The sequence below is a fragment of the Triturus cristatus genome, chromosome 3_2 (genome assembly GCF_964204655.1).
Source record: "Triturus cristatus chromosome 3_2, aTriCri1.1, whole genome shotgun sequence".
Taxonomy (NCBI): domain Eukaryota; kingdom Metazoa; phylum Chordata; class Amphibia; order Caudata; family Salamandridae; genus Triturus; species Triturus cristatus.
In genome coordinates, this window is record NC_140584.1 from 615,449,691 (window position 1) to 615,475,867 (window position 26,177).

General features: G+C 47.7%; 1 protein-coding gene across 2 annotated transcripts in view; it reads right to left on the minus strand.

The window, feature by feature from the left end:
- Window positions 1-26,177, minus strand: part of LOC146857829 (protein phosphatase 1 regulatory subunit 12A-like) — a 600,392-nt gene that overhangs the window by 137,566 nt on the left and 436,649 nt on the right. For both annotated transcript variants that reach the window (XM_085648504.1, XM_085648505.1), the window contains exon 14: window positions 3,421-3,513. In XM_085648504.1, coding sequence (XP_085504630.1) covers window positions 3,421-3,513 — 93 coding nt within the window. The remainder of the gene's footprint in view (window positions 1-3,420; window positions 3,514-26,177) is intronic.

A 26,177-nucleotide genomic window follows, 5' to 3' on the forward strand; every position in this document is an offset into this window, starting at 1 on the left:
TGAAGACCTCTTAGCACAAATACCATGGTGATAACCCTGGGCGGATAATACGGAAATGTCAGCTGCCGAATGAATTATCTGATTGGATACTAGTATTCCTTTGTTAATGACCTCCTGAAAGTCTTGCCTGTCTTCTTTACGAAGTATGTCTGTAAATCTTTATGTGGAGTCCCAAAGCGATCTATCATATCTTTCTAAAAGGGCGTTGGCACTTGATGCTTTCATCATAGAAGCGGAGGGTCCACATATTTTTCTTCCCAGAGGGTCTATTCTTTTGCTCTCCTTATCTGGTGTTATGGAATATGCTGGTGCTACTGTGTGTGACTTTATTGCTGTAGCCACAATTACAAAATCTGGTGGTGAATCTGTCCTCAGAAAGAAAGGAGCTTTGTCAGGAGGCTTGTACTTTTTAAAGAGTATAGATGGAACAGTTTTTATAGATGCAGGTGTTGGGCACAACTGCACAGCAGGTTTAAGAAGACACAGGACCAGAGGGAGGAGAGGTTTTGATGATGTTCTTTGATGTAGGGTCTCAAAGATGACAGATGCAGTGGGAGCTGGCATAGGATTGCTCAGTTTTATAGCACCTCTAACAAGCACCTAATTAAAAGTTGTCAAGTCTTCAATTGATGAAACCCTTGGTGGAGAGGTGTTAGAAAGATTCTGTGAACAATCTCTAATGGAAGAGCTTGAGGTCGTAGTCCATGAAGGGGGCTGCGTTCTGCATCGTGATTGTGACCTTCTGTGATGGCTTGTACTAGATCTTCTTGATCTAGGGTAGGATGGCTGGAGTTCTTCCCTGGATTTTCTTAGAGATCTGTGTCTGGATCTAGAGTGATGACCATGAGCCAAAAGTAAACGGTCTTGTGGTCCTTACAACAGAGACGGGAGGTATTCCAGGTGATAACCTAGGTAATGTTACTGAACCTGGAGAAACACTGGGTGGTGTGACTCCCTGTACTAAAGCTGTACCAGAAATCACTATATCCGGACTGTGATGGGGAATATGTTTGGGAATAAATCGGAACCTGGAGTGGCAGGTCTCTTTGTATGAGACTCCTGGAACCATCTAGAGGATCAATGAATAGATGTCACTTTAGAAGACTGTGATGACTTGACATCGATAAAAGTTGCTTCAATGTCGATTGAGGTGTCCTTGATGTTGCCGAAGTGGCCTCTGTGTTGTCAGAGATGCTGTTGCCATTAAAAGAGACAGTCTGGACAATGACGGGGTCGTCGACGGAGGTTGTTTCAACGTCTGCGGAGGTGGATTTACCGTCAATGGAGATGGTCTTACCGTCGATGAAGGTGGTCTCGATGGTGACCATTGAGTGTGTCGTTGTTGTTACTGAGGATGGTGAGCAAATAGGTGTATGCCTGGTCTTCAACTCTATGCTCCTCAATGTCATGCTTCTCTATGTCGAACTGGAGCAATGTGTATTCCTCTGGTGTCTCTTCTCATTGGCTCTGCCTCAAGGGGAGTCCTTGGAGCAGGAATAAGATGCTCTAGTGGAGCTAGACCTTCTCCATGGCTTCAAGACGATCTGGCAGCATGTTCTTCCTTCCTTTGCTGCATTCCATGTAATATGATTTTCTGCCTGTCCTTCAAAGGTCTCCTTTAGAAAAGCTGACAATGAGTACAGGAGTCAGGGATGAGATCTTCTGGAACAGAGCGTGTGGGGTTCTGATTGTGGATTCTTTTCCCCACAGGAAGGACACTTCACAAGAAGTGAAGCCATTATTGACAGAAAATATGACATCTTCTGTCAGAAAAAGGTTTCAAGCAGTTTTAAATGGCAAAAGATATAGAGTGAACACTTTAGATGTAAGGTTTTGAAAAATAAATTGCCCAAAAAAAAAGGCAGAGCTCAGTGCGCCAGGATCCTGTTTCCAGGAGCGGGAAAAATGAACTGACCTAACTATCACCTGTGAGGCATGATGGGGTATCTTTATCATCATATAGTCTGCCTCAGGAGGAGGACAGGCCCCCAAATCCTCTTTGCAGGTCTGGGATTGGCAGCTTGGCTCTCTAAACAGAACTACTACTTGCTATACACATGCAGTGAGTCTTGGGAACTACCCTTTTAACCACTGGCTTTTCTTAACCAGCCTCTTTCAGCGAATGGCATGAGATTTCATGCACTCATCTTGTGAGGAACTATTTAACATCACCCTGCTTTTACCACTGTTGACCCTTCACAGCCAAAGCATGGAGAAATACACACTTGTGCATGCCTTACATGCATTAGTACTTTAAACCCAGATGTACTGGCTTTGCTAATGAATGTTGTTTAAATTTAAGTTACTCCTACTCTATTTGTAATATTTAATCCTTAACTTATTTATTTAATGTAAGTTACCTTTGAAGATGTAATCTCATGTGATAGTTGATGTCGTGGAGTGTACCTGGATGTGCAAGTGTATGTATTTTCTGCAGATATAGTCCTATTAATAGCATTAGAAGCCACATAATGCATAGATGGGCTTCATTGTTGTGGCTGCCTCATATGAGGGAGCTCTTTATGATTAAAGAGAATTCTTCAATTTATTTCAATTACTTGCTATAAATAAAATATAGAATGCAAATGCTTTTCAGTCAAAATGTACATTTTCTTGCTTAAATACTTCATCCAGGAAGGATGATGATATAAAAATGATGGTACTTGCAACTGCCATAAGCAGAGAGTAAAGCACGTAGTAAATCATCCATACTTTTAAATGATCTCTGGAGCTGTGTAAACAACCATAGTAGACACTGGCTGAAATCCCCTCTTCCTCTGTGGCCCATTTCACCAGTCAACATATGATCAATGCCAAGGAACTCCAACAATCCCTTTTCCTTCATCTCATAATTAAGCAAACCTGAGTTGTTGTAAACCAGAAACACTTGTCTGATCATTCAAAATTGTAAACGGAATTTGGGATCTCTCACTTACAAGGCTCACTTTAACAGTAAACTTATAAAACATGGTCTATCTTAATCACATCTATCTTACTCACATATTAAGGGCCCACTTTACCAACCAAAACAGGAACCAGAGTCGGAGATTTTAGGGCTAATAGAGTCAGCCAGTCAAAGACACAGAATGCGACAATCTCTACAGACTTGCTACCTGCAGCTTCTGTATGCAGAGGCTGTACACAGACATATATTACTGAGGTTTAAGACAAAAATAGTTACATGGCAAAACATTACATAATAAAAATTCAAGACAAAAGCATTTCTTCAAACAAGGAATAGTGGGCAGAGATGGACAGTGTCCTTTCCTACTCTATACAGGCTTACATCAAAGAAAATGGAGTGCTCTGAAGCAACAAATGTAGAGAAACCCTGTGAAGACGTCGCACACAAACCTATTTGAGATGACAGCTCACTCAAATGCCTACAAACATTCACACTGTGGCAGTCAGACTTCTCACCTGCGTCTTTCTTTGGTCTCTGGATTGGTCAAAGTTGTTGACTCAGTATCCTTCTTCTTATTGTCTTCTGTTGATTGAAATCTTCCACTCACACTATGAAGGAACAACGCTACAGTGAGAACCAGCAGAAGACAAAGACAGAGGAAGCACACAATAAAAGCTAGGGGCAGCTAAGATCGAAAGTGAGAGCCCGCAGAGAAGAAACAAGAGAAGACTGGAAGGAACAATGGTGAGGAGTCACAGGAAACAAACAGTGAAAGTAGCAGGGAACAAAGCTGAAAATTCCCATGGAATAAAGATGAAAACACATGATAAAGCTGAGAAGCAGCAGAGATCAAAATTGAGAAGAAGCAAGAATTAAATGAGAGAAGAAGTGGTAACAAAAGCTAAACAGCAGCAAGAAACAATGGTGAGAAGGCGGACAAAGACCAGAAACAGCAGGCAATATGAGAGGCACTATAAAAGATCTGACAAAAAGCAGGAAATAAAAGGGAGAAGGAACTGTATACATCAAGAAAGGAAGGTGAAAATCAGCAGCAAATAAGGGTCTGAAGCTGTCCTAAAAGCACAGCAAATTGTGGTTCCGGACAACACAAAGTAAGGTTCAATTTAATCGACACTCAAATTTTCCCTGTCACCAGGTAGCTGTAACAGTACTTTCAAACTTATAAAATCTACAGCTGTAGATCAGCAGGAAAGACGAGCGGAGAACAAATATAGAAATCAGAACCATAATTTTGATTTTCAAAGTAAGGCTATCAGGAACTCATGAGTAGTAATGTTTGGATCATGATAAATTACTGCAGGTGAATAATTTCAGCGCTGAAAAATAACTTATTGCCTGGATTCCTGAAAACAGAATACCATCGGCACGGACAAATGTGAAAATTTTCTGTGCTTCCTTGTACTGACACATGAAAGCAGGTCTACTAATAGTATAACAACCTTCCAGTGTCCATGTCAGAAAAGAGGACAGATTTGAAGCACCAACAACCTGAAACTTCTCTCAACTACAATAGGGAGATATTCTTGACTGTGACAGTTCCATTTCATAGAGAACTAGCAGGACTGAATTTTTTGTTCCTCTGACAACATTCTCTAATGCTTCTTCATTAATTAAAAGCTAGGCATTCTGCACCAAGCGTTGTGGGGGGATAAGCTATTGCTATCAGACACCAGAGTCAAAGGATGAAATGATATACTTCTGCCTGTCCAACAAAATGTCAAGAGGTGGTGGATGTGTGAAGTGTGGTATGCCTGGCAGGCTCACTGGTGATACTGTGAAACATTTTGGTATTCTTTACGGGAAATACCTTGGCTAGGACTCCAAAGGTCACCAATGAGGAATACAGTTCCCAAGGTACTCTGAATTTTAGCCTGATGTGAGGTGGACTAGGAGTAGTTTGGCATTATATAGAATCTCTGTGCCTAGGTATGCTGCTATGTCTATTTAATAGTTGAAATACTTCCACTGGAGGAATTTATTACTCATCTCTGAAGCAAAGGAGGTAATACCAAAATTAGGTGTGACATTGTTACTGTACTGTATTCTCTGTAAAGCATAATTATGTTTCTCTATGTTGTCCAGCAGAGAAATGTATGTATGTATGTATGTGTGTTCTTATATAGCGCTCGACTTATCCTTGGGCATCTCGGCGCTTGCATTGGGAACCCGTCCTGGCTTTTTCCCTGTGAGATAACGCGTACTGGGCATCCCCAAGGTGAAAGCCAGGAATCCCGCCGCGGGGGGGTCCGTAGTGGAGATTAAGCAAGCTATTGCCCAGAGTTGCAGAGTGTGAACCCATGATTCGAGTAGGCACCGAAGTGAGAATTATCGAGTCCGTGGATACTTGGGCTCAGACCCTGCCGCGTCGGGAATTGAACCCTGGTCCCGGGTCTGACCTCTGCTTCAGGGTATGCCTTCTCTAACCAGTGAGCCACACAGGCTTGCATGTGGTTATAATGTGGAGATAGTGACATCATCTTCCTTCTCTAACGAAAACGAGGTCATTGCGACACAGTGGGTCTTGGTGACAATGTTGCTGTTCATGTTGACTGAGTCAATGCTGACATTAACAGTGCTACAACAATAAAGTTCCCTCCTTGTCCTTCGTCCTACCATATATCTTATCCTGACATATTCCACAACCTTCAATGATATCCATAATTTTGTCACGTTTTATCAAAAAAGGAAGTGTATTGGTCAAAGAAAGCGGACAGGGTCACTGGAGAACAGCAAAGGGAGACTCGCTCTAAAATAAAAAGGTAAAACTATAAATATTGAAAAGTAATTAAATCAGTGGTAGTGCCTGAAAATGTCGAGTGAAGCCAACTGGTCAGGAAATATTTTTAGAGGAAGAGAAACCCAAATAAGTAGAGCTGCATTCAGGGATCCTAGTTTATTGGAAGCTTCATGTACGAGGGCAGTGTCCTCAGTTTTAAATCCGAAGGGTCACTGCACTCATGTAAAGTACAATTCCTGTTGGCACCTTTCCAGTCTTTCCTTCTGTTGTAGGGGAAGGGTCAAAAGAGGTTTTTATGGTGGCAAATTACAACTCGAAGTGAAAAGAAAAACAAAACTTTTACTACTTGTGAGCATATTTTCTCCACAAAATTGATTCCAAAAACCAAAACGGTATTATTTTAAAAATTGTTATAAGATACTACTCATGGTCAGTGATATTCTGCCATTTTTTGATATCAAACGAAATCCCATGATGAAGTGAGTTGCTAAGAGTGGTCAAAGCTGGAAGTAAAGGTTTATTAATTGTCAAGCAAGTTCGCACAGATTAACTTTACTCAATTTGTAAATGATTAGAGCCAAAGAATTACAAGAAACAGCTTCACATGATTTGGAACAAAGTTTTTATTAAGGAGGTAGTGAGAGAGCTGTGAATGTTTCAGGTTACTGATAGAATGAGATGCCAAGGTGCCAATATGCAAAAAAGAAAATCTTCCAGACAAGGCCTCTGTGAAAATGTTCATAGTATACCAAGTTGCAGCTTTACATATGCCTGCAAGAGGGCAGTGGCGGCTCCTCCGCTAATGCGGAGGAACGGTGCCCCACTGCTTATGGAGCAGTGCAAAAAACAAAAAATAAATGATAGCAAGAGGTTATTATAATTTTATTTATCTGTGTGGGACTCGGGGCGGGACGGGCTGAGTTCACCAGAGCAGAGTTAGGAGTGGTTTGCACTCCACAAGTGTGCATGACTGTTTGGCCGCCCTGTTGGGCTGGCCAAACAGTCATGTGCACTTAGCATGTTCTACACTTGGCTGTGTTGCACAGCCCGGTGGAGGACATGCCCAGGCTCCCCAGGCAGTGCCTGAGCGGCCAAACAGGCCGCTCAGACCAATCACGACGCTGCATGAGCAGCGTCGTGATTGACTGGGAGAGTCTTGGAGCCTGGGTCCTTACGGTGCTGCCATTGTAGAGAGATGAGGACGGAGGAGAGGTGTGCGGCGGTGGTGGTGAAGGTACGTTTAGTTTCTTGTTTTATCCATTACCCCTCACACCCCGCCCCACCACTCCTGCTCCGAGGCAGCCACCACTGAAAGAGGGATGTTGGCCAGTTAAGGAAGAGTGGCTCCCTTTTTCCAAATGGAATGTGCTGAAGACAAGGAGTGCAGTCTGAGTTTGGCACTGGCATATCAATAGTCAATACATTTGGCAATTCATCTGCCAGGGTCTGCTTTGGAAATGGGTCTCGCCAAAAAGTAACAAAGAGATGGTTTTTCTAAGTAATTTCATACAGTAAGTATTGTGCAGAAGGGCTGTTAACATTTAAAGTGTTTAAGGCCTTTTTTTGCAAAAAACTGAGGCTGTGGGGAAAAAACTTGAAAAACCAATGGTTTGATTGATATGGAACGGGAAGATGCCCTTAGGCAGAAAGCGAGGATGTATGCAAGGGATAACTCAATCTTTGTGCTCTTGAATAAAAGGCTCTTGGAATGTTAGGGCTTGATCTATGCAGAGAAGCAATTGCAATGAGGAAAGCCACCAACAACGAAATTAACTGCAGTAGCCAAAAGTGTAACTGCCCAAAAGGTGGCCTCACGAGCTCCATGAACAACAAAGGTCTCAGAAAGTGACTGGTGATATCTTAGGATGGATCACATTTGTAAGGATTTCTAGAAAGGCTTTAGAAAAATATCTTGAAGAGTGAAAAGTTTTTGCCAACTTGTAAGTAAGCTGCCACCGCAGTTAGATGTATCCTAATGGAAGAGTAGACTTAGCCTGCCTTTTGTAGGTGGAATTGATGTCATGTGCTGAGGCCTTCAAAAGGCTCCTTGCGGAGAATGGTACATAAGTGGACACATCTTTTCCAATGGCCCCTAGAAAGCTGTCGTAGAGAACGTTTGGGCTTCCTTATTAATGTGCATGCACTCTTCTGGAAATTGAAGATATTGCAATTGTAAGACTTCAGGTGCAAAAGAACAAGTTACTTATCTTTGGTAACACCTTCTCTGGTAGAGACTATATCTAGCTGCAGACTCCTTACCTTTGAATTTCCCCAGTAGTCAAACTATAACCGGAAAGTTTTTCCTGAGCAATACCCCTGTGACCCGGTAGGTGGCATCAATCGGCTCCATGTACGTTGTCTATGTTGGCAGTGACGCCTGCGGTACCTATACAGATATACCAACCAGGCGGGCTGACGTCCATTTGTTTTTTTACAACGTTCCACACCAGAATCATAGAGTCATGAAAAACACTGGTGTGTAAAACTGGGGCCCTGAAAGGTGTCTGCCCTGTCCCTAGAAATCAGTTCGCAGAGTGGGGAGGATGGGTGGGTCAGTAAGGAATCTGCAGCTAGATATAGCCTCTACCAGGTAAGGTGTTACCGAAGGCAAGTAACTTGTTAATCTGATAGAGATTTCTAGCTGTGGATTCCTTACCTTTGAATAGATATCCAAGCAATACCTCCCCGGAGGTGGGTCTGCAGACCAGTTCCACACAAGGAAGTCCTGAAGGACCAAACGGGCGAAGTGCTCATCCCTATGGACCTGACTGTCCAGGCAGTAATGTTTGGTAAACCTGTGCAGAGATGCCCATGTTGCTGCCTGGCAGATGTCCAGGACCGGAACTCTGTCTGCTAATGAAGTGGTCACATCTTTAGCTATGATGGAATGAGCTTGCAAGCCTTCAGGAGGTTGCTTCTTAGCCAGTGCGTAGCAGATTTTGATGCAGCGCATGACCCATCTAGAGATGGTTCGTTTCTGCACCACCCAACATTTCTTCGCACCAACATACCCCGCGAAGAGTTGGTCATCCACACTGAACTCTTGTGTGCGGTCAAGGTAGAACGCCAACCCTCTTTTGGGGTCAAGACAGTGGAGTCGCTCCTCTTCTTTACAGGGATGTGGAGGAGCGCAAAAGGTAGGCAGTGTGATAAATTGGACTACATGAAAAGGAGTGACCACTTTCGGGAGAAAGGAGGCCATTGTGCGGAGCACCAATTTGTCAGGATAGACGGATAGGTAAGCGGCTTAGATTATCAGGCCTGGAGTTTACTCACTCAGACACAATAGCCACAAGAAAGGCTGTTTTGATTGTGAGAAACCGGACGAGACAATTATATAGAGACTCGAAAGGAGCACACATTAAAAAAGTAAAAACCAAATTAACTGAGGAATAACAAAATGGTGAAGGAAGGAAGAGATGGACAAGACCTTTTAAGAACCTATGTGCAATAGGGGGCTTAAACAATGAGGGTTACTCAGGCAGCTGCAAAAAGGCAGAAAGGGCAGACAGATAGCCCTTGAGAGTACCCTGAGTAGAGCCCTGCTGGGCAAGGGAAAGAATGAAAAGCAAAACTTCAGAAAGGGGATCAACATGTTTGGCGGCACACCATGCCACAATTGTTTTCCAACTGCAGGCGTATACCATCTTGGTGGAGGAATACCTAGCTGCCAAGATGACATTACAGACTTCGGGAGGAAGGTCTAAAGCTGTCAAGAGTTGCCACTCAATCTCAAAGCAAGAAGGCGGAGAGTGGACAGGTTCAGTTTGAGAACTCACTTGCTGCTGCGACAGAAGATCCTTCTGAAGGGGCAGCCTGATCGGACGATCGATGGCCATGCTCAGTAGCTCAGGATACCAAACTCTCCCAGCCCAATCCGGAGCCACAAGGATGACTGTGGCCCAGTTGTTCCAGATCTTCTTCAGAACTTTGGGCTGCTGCAGTACGGGCAGAAAGGCGAACAGGAGACCTGAGCGCTACTCAAGACAAAAAGCGTCTCAAAGTGTGAGCCACCTCAGAAACTCCAGCATACAAAACTGACATTGTGCATTTTTGGAAGTGGCGAACAGATCTAACCGAGGCTCTCCCCACTGTTGAAAGAGACTTTGAGCCACCTCGTGATCCGCTAGGCATTGACAGCGGAATTTGTATGATCTTGAGGTCGTACGCTCTGGTTTTCAGGGAACCTGCCAGGAGCTGAACCACCAGGGATATGCCTTGCTACTCCAGTCATGTCCAGAGACGCAGGGCCTCTTGACAGAGGATCCACAACCCAACCCTGCCCTGTTTGTTGCAGCACTAGATGGCGTTGCAATTTTCTGTGAACAACTGCACTAGCCGTCCCCTGATGGAGGGTAAGGAAAATGCTACTTACCAGTATGGATCTGTTCTTGCCATGTAGAGCTGCAGATTCGTATACTTTCGCATAGATTGCCATCTGGTGTTGGGCTCGGATGTTTGCACTTGTTTTTGTCCTGGAAGAAATCTTTGTAGTCACGAGGTAGGTGACTCCTCCCTAGGATGATAGTGCGCATGGGCATCGACTCCATCCTTAGATTGTTTTGCCACGAAGGGTTACGATGGAGTAGTAAGAAGTAGAAAAAGATGTCCATGTGTAATGTATCTAAGTAAGATAGTACTGGAACAGATAAAGGTATCCGGGGAGGCGGGTGGGCGTATACGAATCTGCAGCTCTACATGCCAAGAACAGATGCATACTGGTAAGTAGCATTTTCCGTTCGAGGCATACGAGCTGCAGATTGTATACTTTTGCATAGACTGTACAGCAGTTACCTCCTTAGCGGTGGCTACCTGTATCTCTTACAGTGGTTTGAAAAAGTGTTCTTAATACAGCCTGGCCCACGCTTGCTTGTTTTTTTGCCTGCACATCTACACAATAGTGTTTTGTGAAGGTGTGTGGTTTAGCCCAAGTTGCAGCTTTGCAGATGTCATCTAGGGGAATGTTCCCCAAGAATGCCATGGAAGCCCCAAGTTTGTGTGTGGAATGAGCTCTAGGTGGAATGGTTAGTGTGCGTTTGGCTTTGATATAGTATATGTGGATGCATTTAACAATCTACTTTGCAATTCGTGCTTTTGAGATGGGATTGCCTTTATGAGGTAGGGAGAAAGCCACACAGAGTTGATTGTTTTTTCTAAAGGATTTTGTCCTTTCAATGTAGTAGAGTATTGCTCTTTTAACGTCTAAGGTGTGAAGAGTTCGTTCTGCTACTGTCTCTGGTTGAGGGAAAAACACGGAGTTCAACAGACTGGTTGAGATGGAAGGTAGATACGACTTTGGGTAAACATTTAGGGTTAGTCCTAAGAACCACTTTATTATGATGCATTTGTAAAAATGGTTCTTGTATGGTTAATGCCTGGAGTTCACCAACTCTCCAGAGAGATGTGATAGCAACCAAAAAGGCTACCTTCCAAGTGAGGAACTGTAGTTCGCATTTGAGGAAAGGTTCAAAAGGGGGCCCATGAGTCTGGTAAGGACCACATTTAGGTTCCACACTGGAGAGGGCGGGACTGTGGGTGGGATTATTCTTTTTAAGTCCTTCCACAAAAGCTTTGATAGCTGGCACTGTAAACAAAGACAAATGTTGTCTGTTTTGGAGATAGGCTGCTATGGCAGCTCGATATAGCCCAATAGATGTCTATGCTAGGTTACATTGTTGTAGATGCAAGAGGTAGCAGATAATGTTCTGAATAGAAACATCTAGTGGATAGATCTTGTTGCTTGTGCTATAAATGGCAAATCGTTTCCATTTTGCTGCATAGCATGCTCTGGTGGTAGGGCGTCTAGCTTCTTTAATGATATTCATACAGTTTGGCGTAAGATTTAGGTAGCCGAACTCAAAGACCCTCAGGTGCCAGATCGCAAGGTTTAGTTGATTGGGATCTGGATATCTTATCTCTCCATGGTTCTGAGTGAGAAGCTTGGGTGAGAGACGCAGTTTTTGATGAGGTACTACTGATAGTTCTAATAGGGTTGTGAACCATGGTTGTCGGGCCCATGTTGGAGCAACTAGGATCATTGTGAGAGAATACTGTTTGAGTTTCTGAACCACTAACAAAATGAGTGGGAGAGGCAGAAAAGGGTAAGCTAATTTGCTTGACCACTTCATCCACAGCGCATTGCCTTTGGACAATGGGTGTGAATACCTGGACGCGAAGATAGGGCATTTTGCGTTTTGATGTGTGGTGAACAGATCTATCTCTGGGTGGCCCCACATGCGAAAGAATGGAAAAAGAACTTGAGAATGAAGTTCCCATTAGTGGATCGGCTGTGTCTGACGGCTGAGAAGATCTGCTATGTGATTGTGTACACCTGGGAGGTGTTCTGTAAGGAGATATATATTTTGCGGAATGGCCCATCTCCATATGCTCTGAGCTAGGTGTGAAAGCTGTAGAGAGTGTGTTTCCCCATTTCTGCATGTAGTACATTGCTGTCATGTTGTCTGTACGTACCAGGACAGCTTTGCCTAGGAGGTGGAGTTGAAAAGATTTTAACGCTAGGAAGATTGCTAACAATTCCAGGTAGTTTATGTGGAATTGTCTTTGTTGGGGGGTCCATATGCCCTGAATGGTATGGGTTTGCAGATGAGCTCCCCAGCCGGTAAGCGATGCGTCTGCTGTTAGCACAGTCTGTGGAATCGGGTCGAGGAACGGCCACCCTTTGGAAAGGTTTTGTGTGTTCCACCACTGCAGACAGCGATGGGTGCAGTCATCCACCAACACCAGATCTGTTAGCTGACCTTGAGCCTGGTTCCACTGATGCGCCAAACATTCTTGTAATGGATGCATTTGGAGTCTTGCATAAGGGACGGGGAGAATGCAGGAGGACATCATCCCGGATAACTGCATGAACACTCGCGCTGGTAGTGAGTTTAGAGGCTGAAATTTTTGGATTAGAGCCTGTATGGCGCTTATTCTGACTGGATTGTGGTATGCTAGAGCTTTTGAAGTGTCTATTGTAGCCCCTAGGTATTGTTCTATGTTGGACGGTTGGAGATGGGATTTGGCGAGGTTTATTGTGAATCTCAAGCTGTGAAGCAGTTGAATAGTCTTGTATGTGTGTTGCATACAGCTGCTGTGTGATTTGGCTTTTATGAGCCAGTCGTCCAGATAAGGGAAGACATGAATGTGCTGTCTCCTTGAGTGGGCTGCAACTACTGCAAGGCATTTGGTGAAGAGACTGGTTGCTGTAGTGACCCCGACTGGAAGGACTTTGAATTGGTAGTGTTGACCGTCTATCACAAACCTGAGATATTTCCTGTGAGCGGGTGAATGGGAATATGTAAGTAGGCGTCCTTTAGATCCAGAGTGGAGAGAAAGTTGCCCTGTTGAAGTAGTGGAAGCACCTTAGTGGCCTGAGGTCCAATATGGGCCTGAGAGAGCCGTCCTTTTTTGGAATTAGGAAATGGCGGGAGTAAACCCCTGTGCCTTGATGAGGCAAGGGGACTGGTTCTATTGCGTGTTTTTGTAATAGAGAGAGAACCTCCTGTTAGATGTTTTGAGGACATCTGGTGCTGTCTGGGAAGAATGTTTGGGGGGGGGGGGTAGAAGTGAGTTCCAGGTAATAACCATACTGGATAATTTGTCTTACCCACTTGTCTGTTGTGATGGAATTCCAGACAGGTAGGAACTGTGAAAGACGTCCCCTGACAGGAGTGGGATAATCGGGAGGAAGTGGAGGGAAGTCACTGTTTAGTGGTAGAGGAGGTGCAGTTGTTGTTGCCGCATTCTCTCTCTTTATTATTGTTGCCTCTGTATCCTCCGCAAAAGTATCCTTTGGGGGATGTTTGAGTGGGGCTTTTGTAGGAGCTAGAGGGCTGTTTTGAACCCGTGGTTTTTGAGCCGGCTCTGTAGAAAGAGCGGCGAAAAGAGCCTCTAGGGGAAGGGAACTGTAAGGCCCCCATAGACTTAGAAGTCTTGGTGTCCTTCATCTTATCTAGGGATGTGTCAACTGTAGGAAGCTCAAGGCCCAAGGCCTCAGCCGCCCTACGCAATACAACAGTGTAGGAGGCTCCCTCCTCTGTGGCCACTGTAGGGGGAGAAAGCATGCAAAGGTATGGTGATGTATCCAGACCACTGGCCTCATGCAACTCTCTCTGCAGTCCGGCTCTTCTAGCTGGCCCGCCAGAGGGTCAATAGACCCCTCCCAGTCCTCCTCACCCTCCTCTGGCTGCCACTCAGGACGAAAAGGAACACCAGGATAGAACAGTGGTACAAAAGTACCGGCCGGCTCCGTGTCCAAGTCGAGAGGGAGGCCGGGGTCGACGCCGGCCGGGGACACAACGGGCGGCGGAGGAATTGTCAGAGGAATCGGTGCCGGCGGAGGTGTTCTGAGGTCAACCAGCGTCGATCCAGATCCAGGCTTGGTTCCCTGTGGGCCGTGCAGCGCCGGGACCGTAGCCGCCGGCTTCGAAGGCCTAGAACCCCCAGCCGAGTCTGTGAGGCCCAAAAGCGCGGAGTCAGGCTGCCCAAAGATGGAGTGGAGGGCTTTGTAAAATGCATGAAGCTGGGCAGGGGACGCTCAGGCTCCTGGGAAGGGAGGGAAGCTCGGAGCAATCCCAGCAGGATCCGCGGGCAGAGCCGAAAGACTACTACCTTCCGCGCCCCATGTCGCGTCAGCTGACGGACAGGGAGAAGGCGAAGAGCAACAGTGCTTGTTCGCCTTCTTCTTGTGCTTCGACTTACCGGACGACAAAGTCTTTGCGAAGGAATAATGGTGGTGACTCCGTGACCGGTCCCGCGACCTCCCTCTTGACCAGGACCTCGAGCGGCACAGAGCTGACTGCCGGGCCTCCAGGAGCTTTCGGGACCGTTCCCGCAAAGACTTCGGGTTCATGGCTCGACAGTGGGAGCACGACTTTAGGTCATGGTTGTGCTCCAAAAACCAGAGGCACACAATGTATGGGTACGTAAACAACATACATTTGTGACAGGAGTCACAAGGCTTGAAGCCGGTACGCCGATGGGACATCCCTACATGCACCAGGAGTTGAACAACTCGAAAAATATGTAGACAAAAGTCAAAAAGCTTTAGTCAAAAAGTGACTAAGGGTACCGCTCTCTCCGAATTTGTGCTGGCTAGCGCGGAACAAGATGTCAGCGCGCAGGGCGGCGTCTAAGTAGATACTGCAACGTCATTCCGGTGATCACGATGCCAACGATGAAGGCGGAGTCGACCGACGCCACCTACCGACACGCAGGGGTACTGCTGAGAAAAAATTCTTCGGATCCAGTTTGACACCTGGGGTAAATCGAAGGTAAGGAATCTATAACCAATAGTCTCTTTCAGATTTTATGAATGTATGGGAGAGAGAGCGAGAGCGAGAGCGAGAGCAAGAGAGAGAGAGCAAGAGAGAGAGAGCAAGAGAGAGAGAGCGAGAGAGAGAGAGAGAGAGAGAGAGAGAGAGAGTGCGCGAGTGCGTGTGTGTGTGCGCACACACACTGACTGGGCGTGTGTATGTGCTTGTGAATGGTGGGTGTACATATGCATGCTTGTGAATGTATAGGTGTGAGTATGTATATGTGTGTATGTGCGTCCCACTCACTCCCCCCTCACCTGCTCAAATTAATGACTGCCACTGGCCCTGTTTTTTTGTGTTTCTTTTATCTGGTCAACTAGCCTGCAGCCAATCCAGCGTTATAGTGCTGAGGTGGAGACAGCTTCTATATGACTGCTATCCCAGGTGGTCTGTGGATGGTCCGGTGGCCCTATTTTTAAATGGTGGCCAAATATTTGTTATGCAGTGAAAGATTACCATGGAGACTATATCTCAACATGCGGTACAAAAGGGGGTGGTGATGGACGGGGCATCAGAACCAATCAAACACTCACACCCAGTCAACAGATCTGGGTTTGATCCATCACCGTTCTTTAGCCCACTCTGCCACCCCAGTTCAGACATGGCCATATGCAAATCAGTCTGACCCTGTGCCTCATGGGAACAGTCCAGCCCGAACTGCCAAGCCATGCCTTCCCTGGACCGGAATGAATATGCTACTTACCAGTATGCATCTGTTCTTGGCATGTAGGGCTGCTGACATTCATATCTGTGCATAGATCGCCGCCTAGTGTTGGGTCCGGATGTTTGCACGTTGTTGTCCTGGAAGAGTCTTCGAAGTATCACGAGGTAGGTGACTCCTCCCCTGGACCACAGTGCGCATGGGCATCCTCTCCATCCTTAGATTATTTTTCGCCATTGTGGCAGTGATGGAGTAGATACAGTAAGTGATGATCATGCTATACAGTAATTCCGAGAGCTGCAGCCGCTACAGGCGCCGGGGAGGAGGGTGGGCGATATGAATGTCAGCAGCCCTACATGCCAAGAACAGATGCATACTGGTAAGTAGCATATTCAGTTCGAGGCATGTGGGCTGCTGAATTCATATCTGTGCATAGAATACATAGCAGTTCCTCCATTAGCGGCGGCTACCCGTGCCGGCTGCAGCAGTCTGAAAAAGAGTTTTGAGAACAGCCTGTCCTACAGCTGCCTGCTGTTTTGAGTGTACATCTACATAGTAGTGTTTGGTAAATGTATGTATAGTGGACCATGTGGCTGCTCTACATATTTCCTGTAAAGGAATGTTTCCTAGGAAAGCCACGGACGCCCCTAACTTTCGTGTTGAGTGGGCTCGTGGGGGAATCGTTAATGTGCGTTTAGCTTTTTGATAGCAAATTTGAATACATTTAACGATCCATCTGGCTATCCCTGCTTTGGAAATGGCGTTGCCCTTGTGTTGTGGAGAAAAGGCAACGAAAAGTTGTTTTGTTTTTCTAAAGTCCTTAGTTCTGTCTATATAGTACATGAGGGCCCTCTTCACATCTAGTGTATTGAGCATCCTCTCTGCGACATTTTGTGGATTTTGAAAGAAAACAGGCAGTTCAATAGTTTGATTCATGTGGAACTGCGATATCACTTTGGGCATGAATTTGGGGTTGGTACGCAGTACAACCCTGTTTGCGTGAACCTGTATGAATGGCTCTTGAATGGTTAGTGCCTGGAGTTCACTAACTCTTCTTAATGAAGTGATTGCCACTAAGAAAGCTACTTTCCAGGTGAGAAATTGAATCTCACATGAATGGAGAGGTTCAAAGGGTGGACCCATTAATCTGGTGAGGACCAAATTGAGGTTCCACACCGGTGCCGGTGGGTGTCTTGGGGGAATTACTCGTTTGAGTCCCTCCAAGAAGGCTTTGATGGCAGGCACTTTGAATAAAGAGAGGTGCTGCCTGTTTTGGAGATAGGCTGCTATCGCGGTTAAATGGATACGTATTGAGTTGTATGCCAGATTGCATCGGTATAGGTGTAGGAGGTAACAGATGATGTTTTGAATGGATGCGTCCAGCGGGTTAATGTCATTGTTGTTGCAGTAAATGACAAACCTTTTCCATTTAGCCGCATAGCAAGCTCTGGTAGTGGGTCTCCTGGCCTCCTTGATGATATCCATACAGTCAGGTGGCAGGTTTAGAAAGCCAAACTCTAAGACTTCAGGAGCCAGATTGCCAGGTTCAGCTGTTGCGGATCTGGGTGCTGAATCTCGCCATGGTTCTGCGTTAAAAGTGCGGGTTTGATCCGCACCCTTTGATGCGGCACCACGGAAAGTTCTAGAAAGGTGGTGTACCATGGTTGGCGCGCCCATGTGGGAGCAACTAGGATGAGTGTCAGTGAGTGCTGTCGCAGTTTGCGTGCCACTAGAGGTATTAGTGGCGCTGGGGGAAAAGCGTATGCAAATCTGCCGGACCAGTTCTTCCATATCGCATTGCCCTGTGACTGTGGATGTGGGAACCTGGCGGCAAAGCTATGGCATTTCGCGTTTTAGTTTGTGGCGAATAGGTCTATCTCTGGATGACCCCACTGTTGGAAGTACGGTTGGAGAACTGACGGATGTAGCTCCCACTCGTGCATTTGGTGGCTGTGTCTGCTGAGCAGATCCGCCATCTGGTTGTCCTTGCCGGGGAGGTGTTCCGCCATGGGAATATGTTCCTCTGAATGGCCCACTTCCACATGCTCTGAGCCAGATGAGACAACTGTGGAGAGTGTGTTCCTCCCTGCTTCTGTATGTAGTACATGGCAGTCATGTTGTCCGTCCGGATCAACACGACTTTGTTGCACAAGTGTACTTTGAATGCCTTCATGGCTAGGAAGATTGCCATCAGTTCCAGAACGTTGATGTGCATCTTCTTTTGTTGCGTTGTCCATAGTCCCTGCACTGTGTAAGTGAGTACATGAGCTCCCCAACCCTGGAGAGAGGTGTCCGCTGTCAGTATTATTTGTGGAACAGGCTCTTGGAACGGTCGGCCCTTGCAAAGGTTTTGTGTATTCCATCAATGCAGAGAGTTGTATGCCCGACCGCTCACCAACACTAGGTCTTTTAATTGCCCGTGAGCCTGATTCCATTGACGTGCCAAGCACTCCTGAAGCGGGAGCATATGTAGTCTCGCGTGCGGGACTATGAAAATGCAGGAGGCCATCATGCCTATCAACTGCATGAACACTCGCGCAGGAAGGGAGTGTTGAGGTCTGAACTTTGAGATCAGCAGTTGTATGCTGTTTAGCCTCACTAAATTTGGCTGAGCTGTGGCTGCCAGAGTGTTTATGGTCGCGCCCAGGTACTGTCGTACGTGTGCGGGTTGGAGATGTGATTTTGGGTAATTTAGTGAGAATCCCAGACTGTGAAGAAGGTGAATGGTGAGGGACATGTGGCAGGCACATTGCTGGGCTGACTTTGCCTGAACAAGCCAGTCGTCCAGGTAAGGGAAGACGTGAATGCGTTGTCTCCGTAGATGTGCCGCCACTGTTGCTAGGCACTTGGTAAAGACCCTGGGTGCTGTTGTTACTCCGAAGGGAAGAACTTTGAACTGATAGTGATGGCCTTGAATAGTGAACCTGAGATATTTTCTGTGTGAAGGGTGTATGGGTATGTGGAAATACGCATCTTTTAGGTCCAGTGTGGCTAGGAAGTCTCCCTGACTGAGTAGCGGAAGAACCTGCTGTAGGGTGAGCATATGGAAATGCTCTGAGAGAATGTATTGGTTGAGGGGTCTCAGGTCTAGTATAGGTCTGAGCGACCCGTCCTTTTTTGGGATTAAGAAGTACAGAGAGTACACCCCTGTCCCCTGCTGGTTGACGGGCATGGCCTCTATTGCACCTTTTTGCAGCATACTTAGCACTTCCTGCTGCAATAATGCCAAGTGCTCTACGGACATAGGACGGTGCTTTGGCGGTATGTTGGGTGGAGTGGACGTTAATTCGAGACAGTAACCGTGTTGGATAATGTCCCTGACCCACCTGTCTGTGGCGATGGTTTTCCACGCTGACAGGAACCGTTGGAGTCTCCCCCCGACAGGTGTTATGTGGTCGGGGGGCAGGGAGAGGCCGTCACTGTTTGTTTTTGGGGGAGGACCTGGTGTTGCCGTAACCGCGTCATCTGCCCTTGGTGCTGGAGCCACGATATTCACCTCTGTTGGTTTTATCATAGGTACTTTGTGTGCCCCCTTTAGTGTACTGCTGCTGTGACCCCTGACCTCTAGCTGCTCCTCTATGCCCGGGGAGACGAAAGGAGCCACTACGAAACTGCTGCGTCTGCAGAGCCCCCATTGATTGCGCAGTGTCAGTGTCTTTTTTAATTTTCTCGAGGGTAGTGTCAACTTCAGGGCCAAATAGTCTGGGTTGACCGGTTGATTCAGGATATTGTTCTGAATCTCTGGCTTGAAGCCTGAGATTCTCAACCATGCATGCCGTCTCAACATCACGCTTGTGTTGATTGCCCTCGCCGCTGTGTCGGCTGCATCCAGTGCGCACTTGATGGATGCATTGGTAAGGAGTTGTCCCTCTCTAATGAGGATCTCCGCTGCCTCTTTATATTCATCTGGCAAATGTTGGAGTAGTGATTCGAGTGTGTCGTAATGGGACCTATCATAACGGGCCAGGAGTGCCTGTGTGTTGGCAATGCGCCAGATGTTCGCTGCTTGCGCTGCAATCCGTTTGCCTGATGTTTCCAGCACTTTGGACTCCTTGTCCGGGGGAGGAGCATCACCTGTTGTTTGTGAGTGGGCTCTCTTGCGAGCATTAGCAACCACCATGGAGTCCAAAGGTAACTGACCCCTAATGTACATAGGGTCTCCGGGTGCAGGCTTGTACTTTTTTTCAATCCTGGGGTTTAGCACCCGTGCCCTGGTTGTTTCCTTAAAAATGTCTTTGGCAGGTTTGAGAACCCCTTTTAACATGGGCAGAGTCTTGACAGTTCTTTCGGAAGAGGCGAAAGTGTCCACCAAGAAGTCTTCTTCGACAGTGTCAGAATGGAGTTCTACTCCCATGATTGGCAGCAGCCCGTTCTATGAGGGCATTAAAGGCAGCAGTGTCCTCTGTGGGAGATGTCTTTACGTTATAAAGCTGCGTGTCATGGGTATCTGGTGCGGTACCCTGGTCTGTGGGGTCATCCCATGCCTGATCTGGGTCTTGCAGGTGATCATCAGGATCGATATCCCCAGGGTAGGTGGTATCATCCCCTACATAGTCCTCTACTGCGTCCGCCTCTGAAGGCGTCAGAGAAAAGGACGGTGGATCCTGATGGAAGGGTTGAAAGTGTTCATGAAGCACTGGCTCTGACCCTGCCGGCAATTTGTGTTTGAGAGGAATTTTATAGGAGTACAATCCCCTCTCTGGCATGATTTTCCGCTTGCGGAGCATCAACCTGCCAGTGTTGGCGTCGATAAATTGTGGCTGTGAAGGCTCGAGATCTGTTGGTCCAGTGGATGGGGACTGTGTCTGGCGGACACGTGTCCGAATCTCGAACAGTTTCGGCGCCGTGGGTGGCGGCAACCCAAACGTGATGTTGGTCGGCGCCGAGGGTGCTTTGGAAGCCTTGTGCGTGTCGGGGCCCGACGTAGAGTGGAGGGCTGCCCGTTCTCTGATGCGTTGCAACGATGCCGAGACCTGTTGCACGGTGAACGCAGATGGCTCTTTGGAACCGGTCGGCACCTTGGAGGTAGGCGTCGAAGCGGCCCCCGACTTCTTTGCAGTCATGGGGTCATCGATCCAAAGGGAGGTATCGACGCTTGTTGGAGTCGATGACTTGGCCGGCGCCGCCGTCTTAGACGTCGACGTAGACGGGGTGGCCACCTTGACCTTGGTGGTTGGGGCCGATGTCTTCGGTGCCAGAGGCCGAGGCGCCTTGTTGGGTCCGAGGGCCTTCTTCTTCGGCTCGGCAACCGTATCCGCTGCGGTGAGCTCGGCACCGAAATCCTTTTTAGCGCGGTCGGAGCCGATGACCTTTGCCGGCGTCGAAGGAGTGGAGGGTTTCGAGGCCTTCGAGCCGATCACAACCAGTTTCCCTTTCGGTTTCGATGGAACTGGTGCGATGGATGGTTTCGGTTTCGCTGAAGGGAATCCAGTCGTCTTCGACAATAATGGCTCTTGCGAAACGTTCGATGCCGGGCCGAAGAACCGTGAGATTGATCTGGGGTAAGGCCCGAAGGCGATCCCTCGACCTGAGCCTCATCACGACGTATTTTGTCGGCATCCGTATCGACGGGTTGGCCTAGCTCCTCGCTGGAGCTATCTTCCTCGGCCCCAAAGGCCTCATCGTAGTCTCCTACCTCGTCGATGACTTCTTCTCTCTGAAAGATCACCTCATCGTCGTCTTCCGATCGGGAATCGTGTTCGGAAGCGGGGTTGGAGTCTACTTCTTCCACGCTCTCGGCGTCCTCGTCTTCGGTGCTAAAGATGTTGGCCGGGGCAGGCGCCGATTACTGCGCCTCTAATCTCACTGCCCGTCGATTCCGGAGAGTCTTCTTTGATCGGAATCGGGCACAGGCCATACATTTCGACTCATCGTGATCCGGTGAGAGACATTTGTTGCATACCGGGTGGACGTCGATGTGTGGGTATTTCGCGTGGCATAAAGGACACCTTTTGAACGGAGTCCTCGATTCCATCGTCGAGCAAAGTTCGATGTTCGGACCAAGCGGGTCCGAAAAGTTGGAAGAAGGTGCTAAAGCACCAAAGAAACTCTTCGATACCGAACGGGAACAGTACCGACGATAACTAAAGGCCTTTTGGCCTTAAACTGAAATTTCCTAACTTGAGCTAAGATAAGCACATCCGAACCCAATGGCGGAAAAAAACAATCTAAGGATGGAGAGGATGCCCATGCGCACTGTGGTCCAGGGGAGGAGTCACCTATCTCGTGATACTTCGAAGACTCTTCCAGGACAACAACGTGCAAACATCCGAACCCAACACTAGGCGGCGATCTATGCACAGATATGAATTCAGCAGCCCACATGCCTCGAACACAAGCTTCCTAGGACCGGTTTCTGGCATTTCAGCCGTCTTCAGCCAGGCTTGCCTGAATCCAGTGGCAAAGTGAGCAAGGGACTCACGTTTGAGGATACCCTGCCAACTTATGGCGAACAAAGCGGTACAAAAGGGGGTGGTGATGGACGGAGCATCAGAACCAATCAAACACTCACACCCAGTCAACAGATCTGGGTTTGATCCATCACCGTTCTTTAGCCCACTCTGCCACCCCAGTTTAGGCATGGCCATATGCAAATCAGTCTGACCCTGTGCCTCATGGGAACAGTCCAGCCCGAACTGCCAAGCCATGCCTTCCCTGGACCGGAAACAAGCTTCCTAGGACTGGTTTCTGGCATTTCAGCCGTCTTCAGCCAGGCTTGCTTGAGTCCAGTGGCAAAGTGAGCAAGGGACTCACGTCTGAGCATACCCTGCCAACATATGGCGAACAAAGCGGTACAAAAGGGGGTGGTGATGGACGGAGCATCAGAACCAATCAAACACTCACACCCAGTCAACAGATCTGGGTTTGATCCATAACCGTTCTTTAGCCCACCCTGCCACCCCAGTTCAGGCATGGCCATATGCAAATCAGTCTGACCCTGTGCCTCATGGGAACAGTCCAGCCCGAACTGCCAAGCCCCGAGTGGGAAGGGTATGCCCAGACGTGGGTCCCTTGCTCTCCATGCCACTGGAATCAAGCTATACTGGCTGAAGAGGGGTGAAACCCCGAAACTGGTCCTAGGATGCTTGTTTCCAGTCCAGTGAGGACCTGGTTTGGCAGTTCGGGCTGGACTGTTCCTATGAGGCACAGGGTCAAGACTGATTTCCATATGGCTGGGTTCAAACTGGAACGGCGTGGTGAGCAAAAAAACGATGGATTTAGGCCCAGATCTCTGTACTGGGGTGAATGTATGACATTGTTCTGCATTCTGTCCATCAATTGTTGTTTTTTCGTATATCTCAACATGCCACCTAGAACAGAAAAGGCCAAACACAGGAGGGGAGGCAGAAGCATTTCTCCACAACATCTATCACAACAAGGGGAAAGAGACATTGAGAGTAGCACTGGAGCAGTTGAAGGTACATCACAGAGAGAAACCTTGAACCTTACAGCACTAAGCGAATTAAAGCGACTAACCAATGACATTAAAAAGAAGATACAAGTCCCAGATGCCACTATGGCAACGTTTGATGAATGGTTGGTTAAAACAGATCGCACGTCACAGGAAAATATGGCTAGGATTATACAACTGGAGGCTGTGAGCACAGCAGGGCTTTCAAAAGAGTGCTATGCCAGTCCTGATTAAAACACAGTCACGGATTAATTACTTAAGAGGCTTGTGTTGGAGCAGCTCAAATTTGCTTGTTGAGGGTGGGGAAGAAGCTAGAGGAAAGAAGTGTCTAGCTACTTGTAGGAAGCTGGCTCTGTATATACTATACCAAAGTGAAGTATAGTGTGCAGAGAGTCCAGTGGATCCCCAAAGGTAGGCAGAGGTAAAGTTAGATAGCATCGCGCACTCTATTTGTGGTAGTGTGGTCGAGCAGTACGGCAGTGTTAAGCATTTGTTGTACACACTCAGTCAGCAAATGAGTTCACACACTCAAAGACTGAACTTCAGACCAATTGTTTTGTATAAACATTTTCTTTTAGTTCCTAGAACCAAGCAAGCCTAGCACAGTTAAGATAAATATTTTGCAGTAAATATACAGTTTGAAATGCAATTGTAAATGTACTTTGAAATGGTTACAGTTTGAATTACTGGTAATGCAATACTGTAAAATGTTGTACATATACTTTGCATCGACTTTGAAATGAAAATTACAGGTAAGTTACTTTTACGTTACTTTTGAGATAACTTTTTAGATTACTTTTTCTACACAGTGTGATATGCCTAGATATCACACTAGGACATTTCCTAGAAAAAAAATAAGTAAACTCAGTTTTGCACAATTGTTATTTTTCAGGTTTCCATACAAATCAACTCCACACTTAGAACATTTTTAAGAGAAAAACAGTCAATGGATTCCTATAGAGAGAAATGAAGTTAACGGTTACCAGGTAAGTATTCTGTCTTTGGAGTGGAGCTTCTGGGGTTAGAACCAGGGTTCCCCCAGGGTCCAGGATGCACTCTCATTCCACCCTCAGCGGCACTAGGGTGGCGGGGTGGAGAGTGCTGAGGCCCAATGTTATCCAATTGGGGAAAGGGGGCCTCCGGTTGGTGGCTGCTGGCAAGCAGGCCACTGGGTTGTGGGAGCAAAGCTCCTGGACTTTAGCTCAGGGCAAATGGCGAAACAAAGTAGAACCAAAGATGCACCCTCAGCGGCACTAGGGCAGCTGGGTGCAGGGTGCTGTTTCGACATAGGGCGCCCTGTTGGTTTCAATGAGGAACCTCCGGTTTGCATAGGCACTGCAGGCTCGGGGAAGAAGGTCTTCTGGGTGCCACCACCACTTTGAGAGTTAAGTTGGGAAGTTAGGGGTTGGCTATGCACAGTCGGTTTGGGCACACAAGGCCGTGGGGCATCTGGTGCAGGGGTGCCTTTGGGGGTTGGATCTTCTTACCAGCTTCTGGTCGCAGTTAGGGAGGCCTTCTGGATATAGGCTGCTGGCATCGGTTGGAGGCTTGAGGCAGGTTAGGGGTCGCTAGATCTCGGGTAAGGATCACCGGGGTGACCTCCTCGTGGTGTTTGCCCACTCGAGCTCAGGCCGCAGACGGCAAGTGCAGAATGGGGCGGATCCGTGGTGTCCGGCCGGAGCCAGAGGTTGCAGATGAACAAATCCGGTGTTCACGGGAGACAGAGTCCTTGCAGTTGAAGGCAGGCAGGTCCTCAGGGGTTTTCGAGGTTGCTGGCCTCAGGACACACCGGGATTTCACAGGAGCAGGATCGAGTGGGAAACAGGCCGGTAGGGCTGGGGCCAAGTCAGTGGGAGTCTTCCTCTTGTTAACTGCTGCACGGCTGTTCGGTCCTTCTTCGTTTTCTTCTGGTTGCAGGTCCTTGTCTGCTTTCTTGGTTCAGGGCTTCCCCCTAAATACTGTATTTAGGGGGCGTTTTAGGGGTCTCGAGGTCGGTAGCCAATGGGCTACTGACCTTAGGGTAACTACACCCTTGGTGTGCTCTCCCTACGTGGGAGCCAGTGGGGGGTGAGCACAATCCCTAATCCTGATTGGGGAATGCCTACCATCTGCAAGATGGCGGGCACTGAAGAGTGGGCTTCACCTCGCCTCCCCCACCTGAGGGGTGGAGTTGGCAGAGGTGAGCACACCTTCTGGGCTGGCTAGTTTTTCCCACCTCTCTTCCTGCCGAAAAGGAGAGGAGACAGGAAGGGGCCTGCCTCTGATAGCAGGAGGGGCTGGGGGTCGCATTACAAAGGCTGCCAGGCCTTTGAAGCTCCCCTGCCACAGATGGCTCTTCCTGGCCTGGGGGAGGTGTGAACACCTCCGCCCAGGAAAGGCTTTGTTTCTGGGCTCAGAGAGAAAAGGCTCCCACCCTAGGGGTCCAGAAACATATCTTGTGGTGGCAGGCTGGTGAGTACCAGTCAGGGAACCCACCAGAGGCTGGGTTTTTTTTCCGGGGGCATCTCTAAGATGCCCTCTGTGTGCATTTTTCATTAAATCCCACACTTGCATCAGTGTGGGTTTAATGTGCTGAGAAGTTTGATACCAAACTTCTCAGTTTTCTGTGTAGCCATTATGGTGCTGTGGAGTTCGTAATGACAAGTTCCCAGCTCCATATACTCTTAATGGCAGCACTGCACTGAATGGACTTAGACACTGTAGGGGTACAGGGCTCATGTACCTGTACCCTCACCACTGGCATGGGGCACCCAGCTAGAGGGGTGACTGATCAATGCCAGGGCAGTGGGTTGTAGGCATGGCACTCTTAACTTTGTTGTGCACCAAAACTCGCAGCCCGCAAAGGCTGTGTGTGTGTGTGCATGTGTATGTATGTATGTATGTATAAAGGTACAGGGCCTCTAAGGGTGGCACAATAAGTGCTGCAGCCCTTAGAGGTCTTCCCTGGTCACAGTGCCCTGGGTACCTGTGGTGCCATTTACCAGGGGCTGACCTGCGGCCAGAGATGCCAATTGGGTTAATTTTGGCGAAAGAACACAGGCCCTGGGAACCTGATTGGCAGGGACCCAGGGCACATCAAGTGAAAGTGCATCAGTAGTCTGGCAAAAAGTTGGGGGGTTACTGCA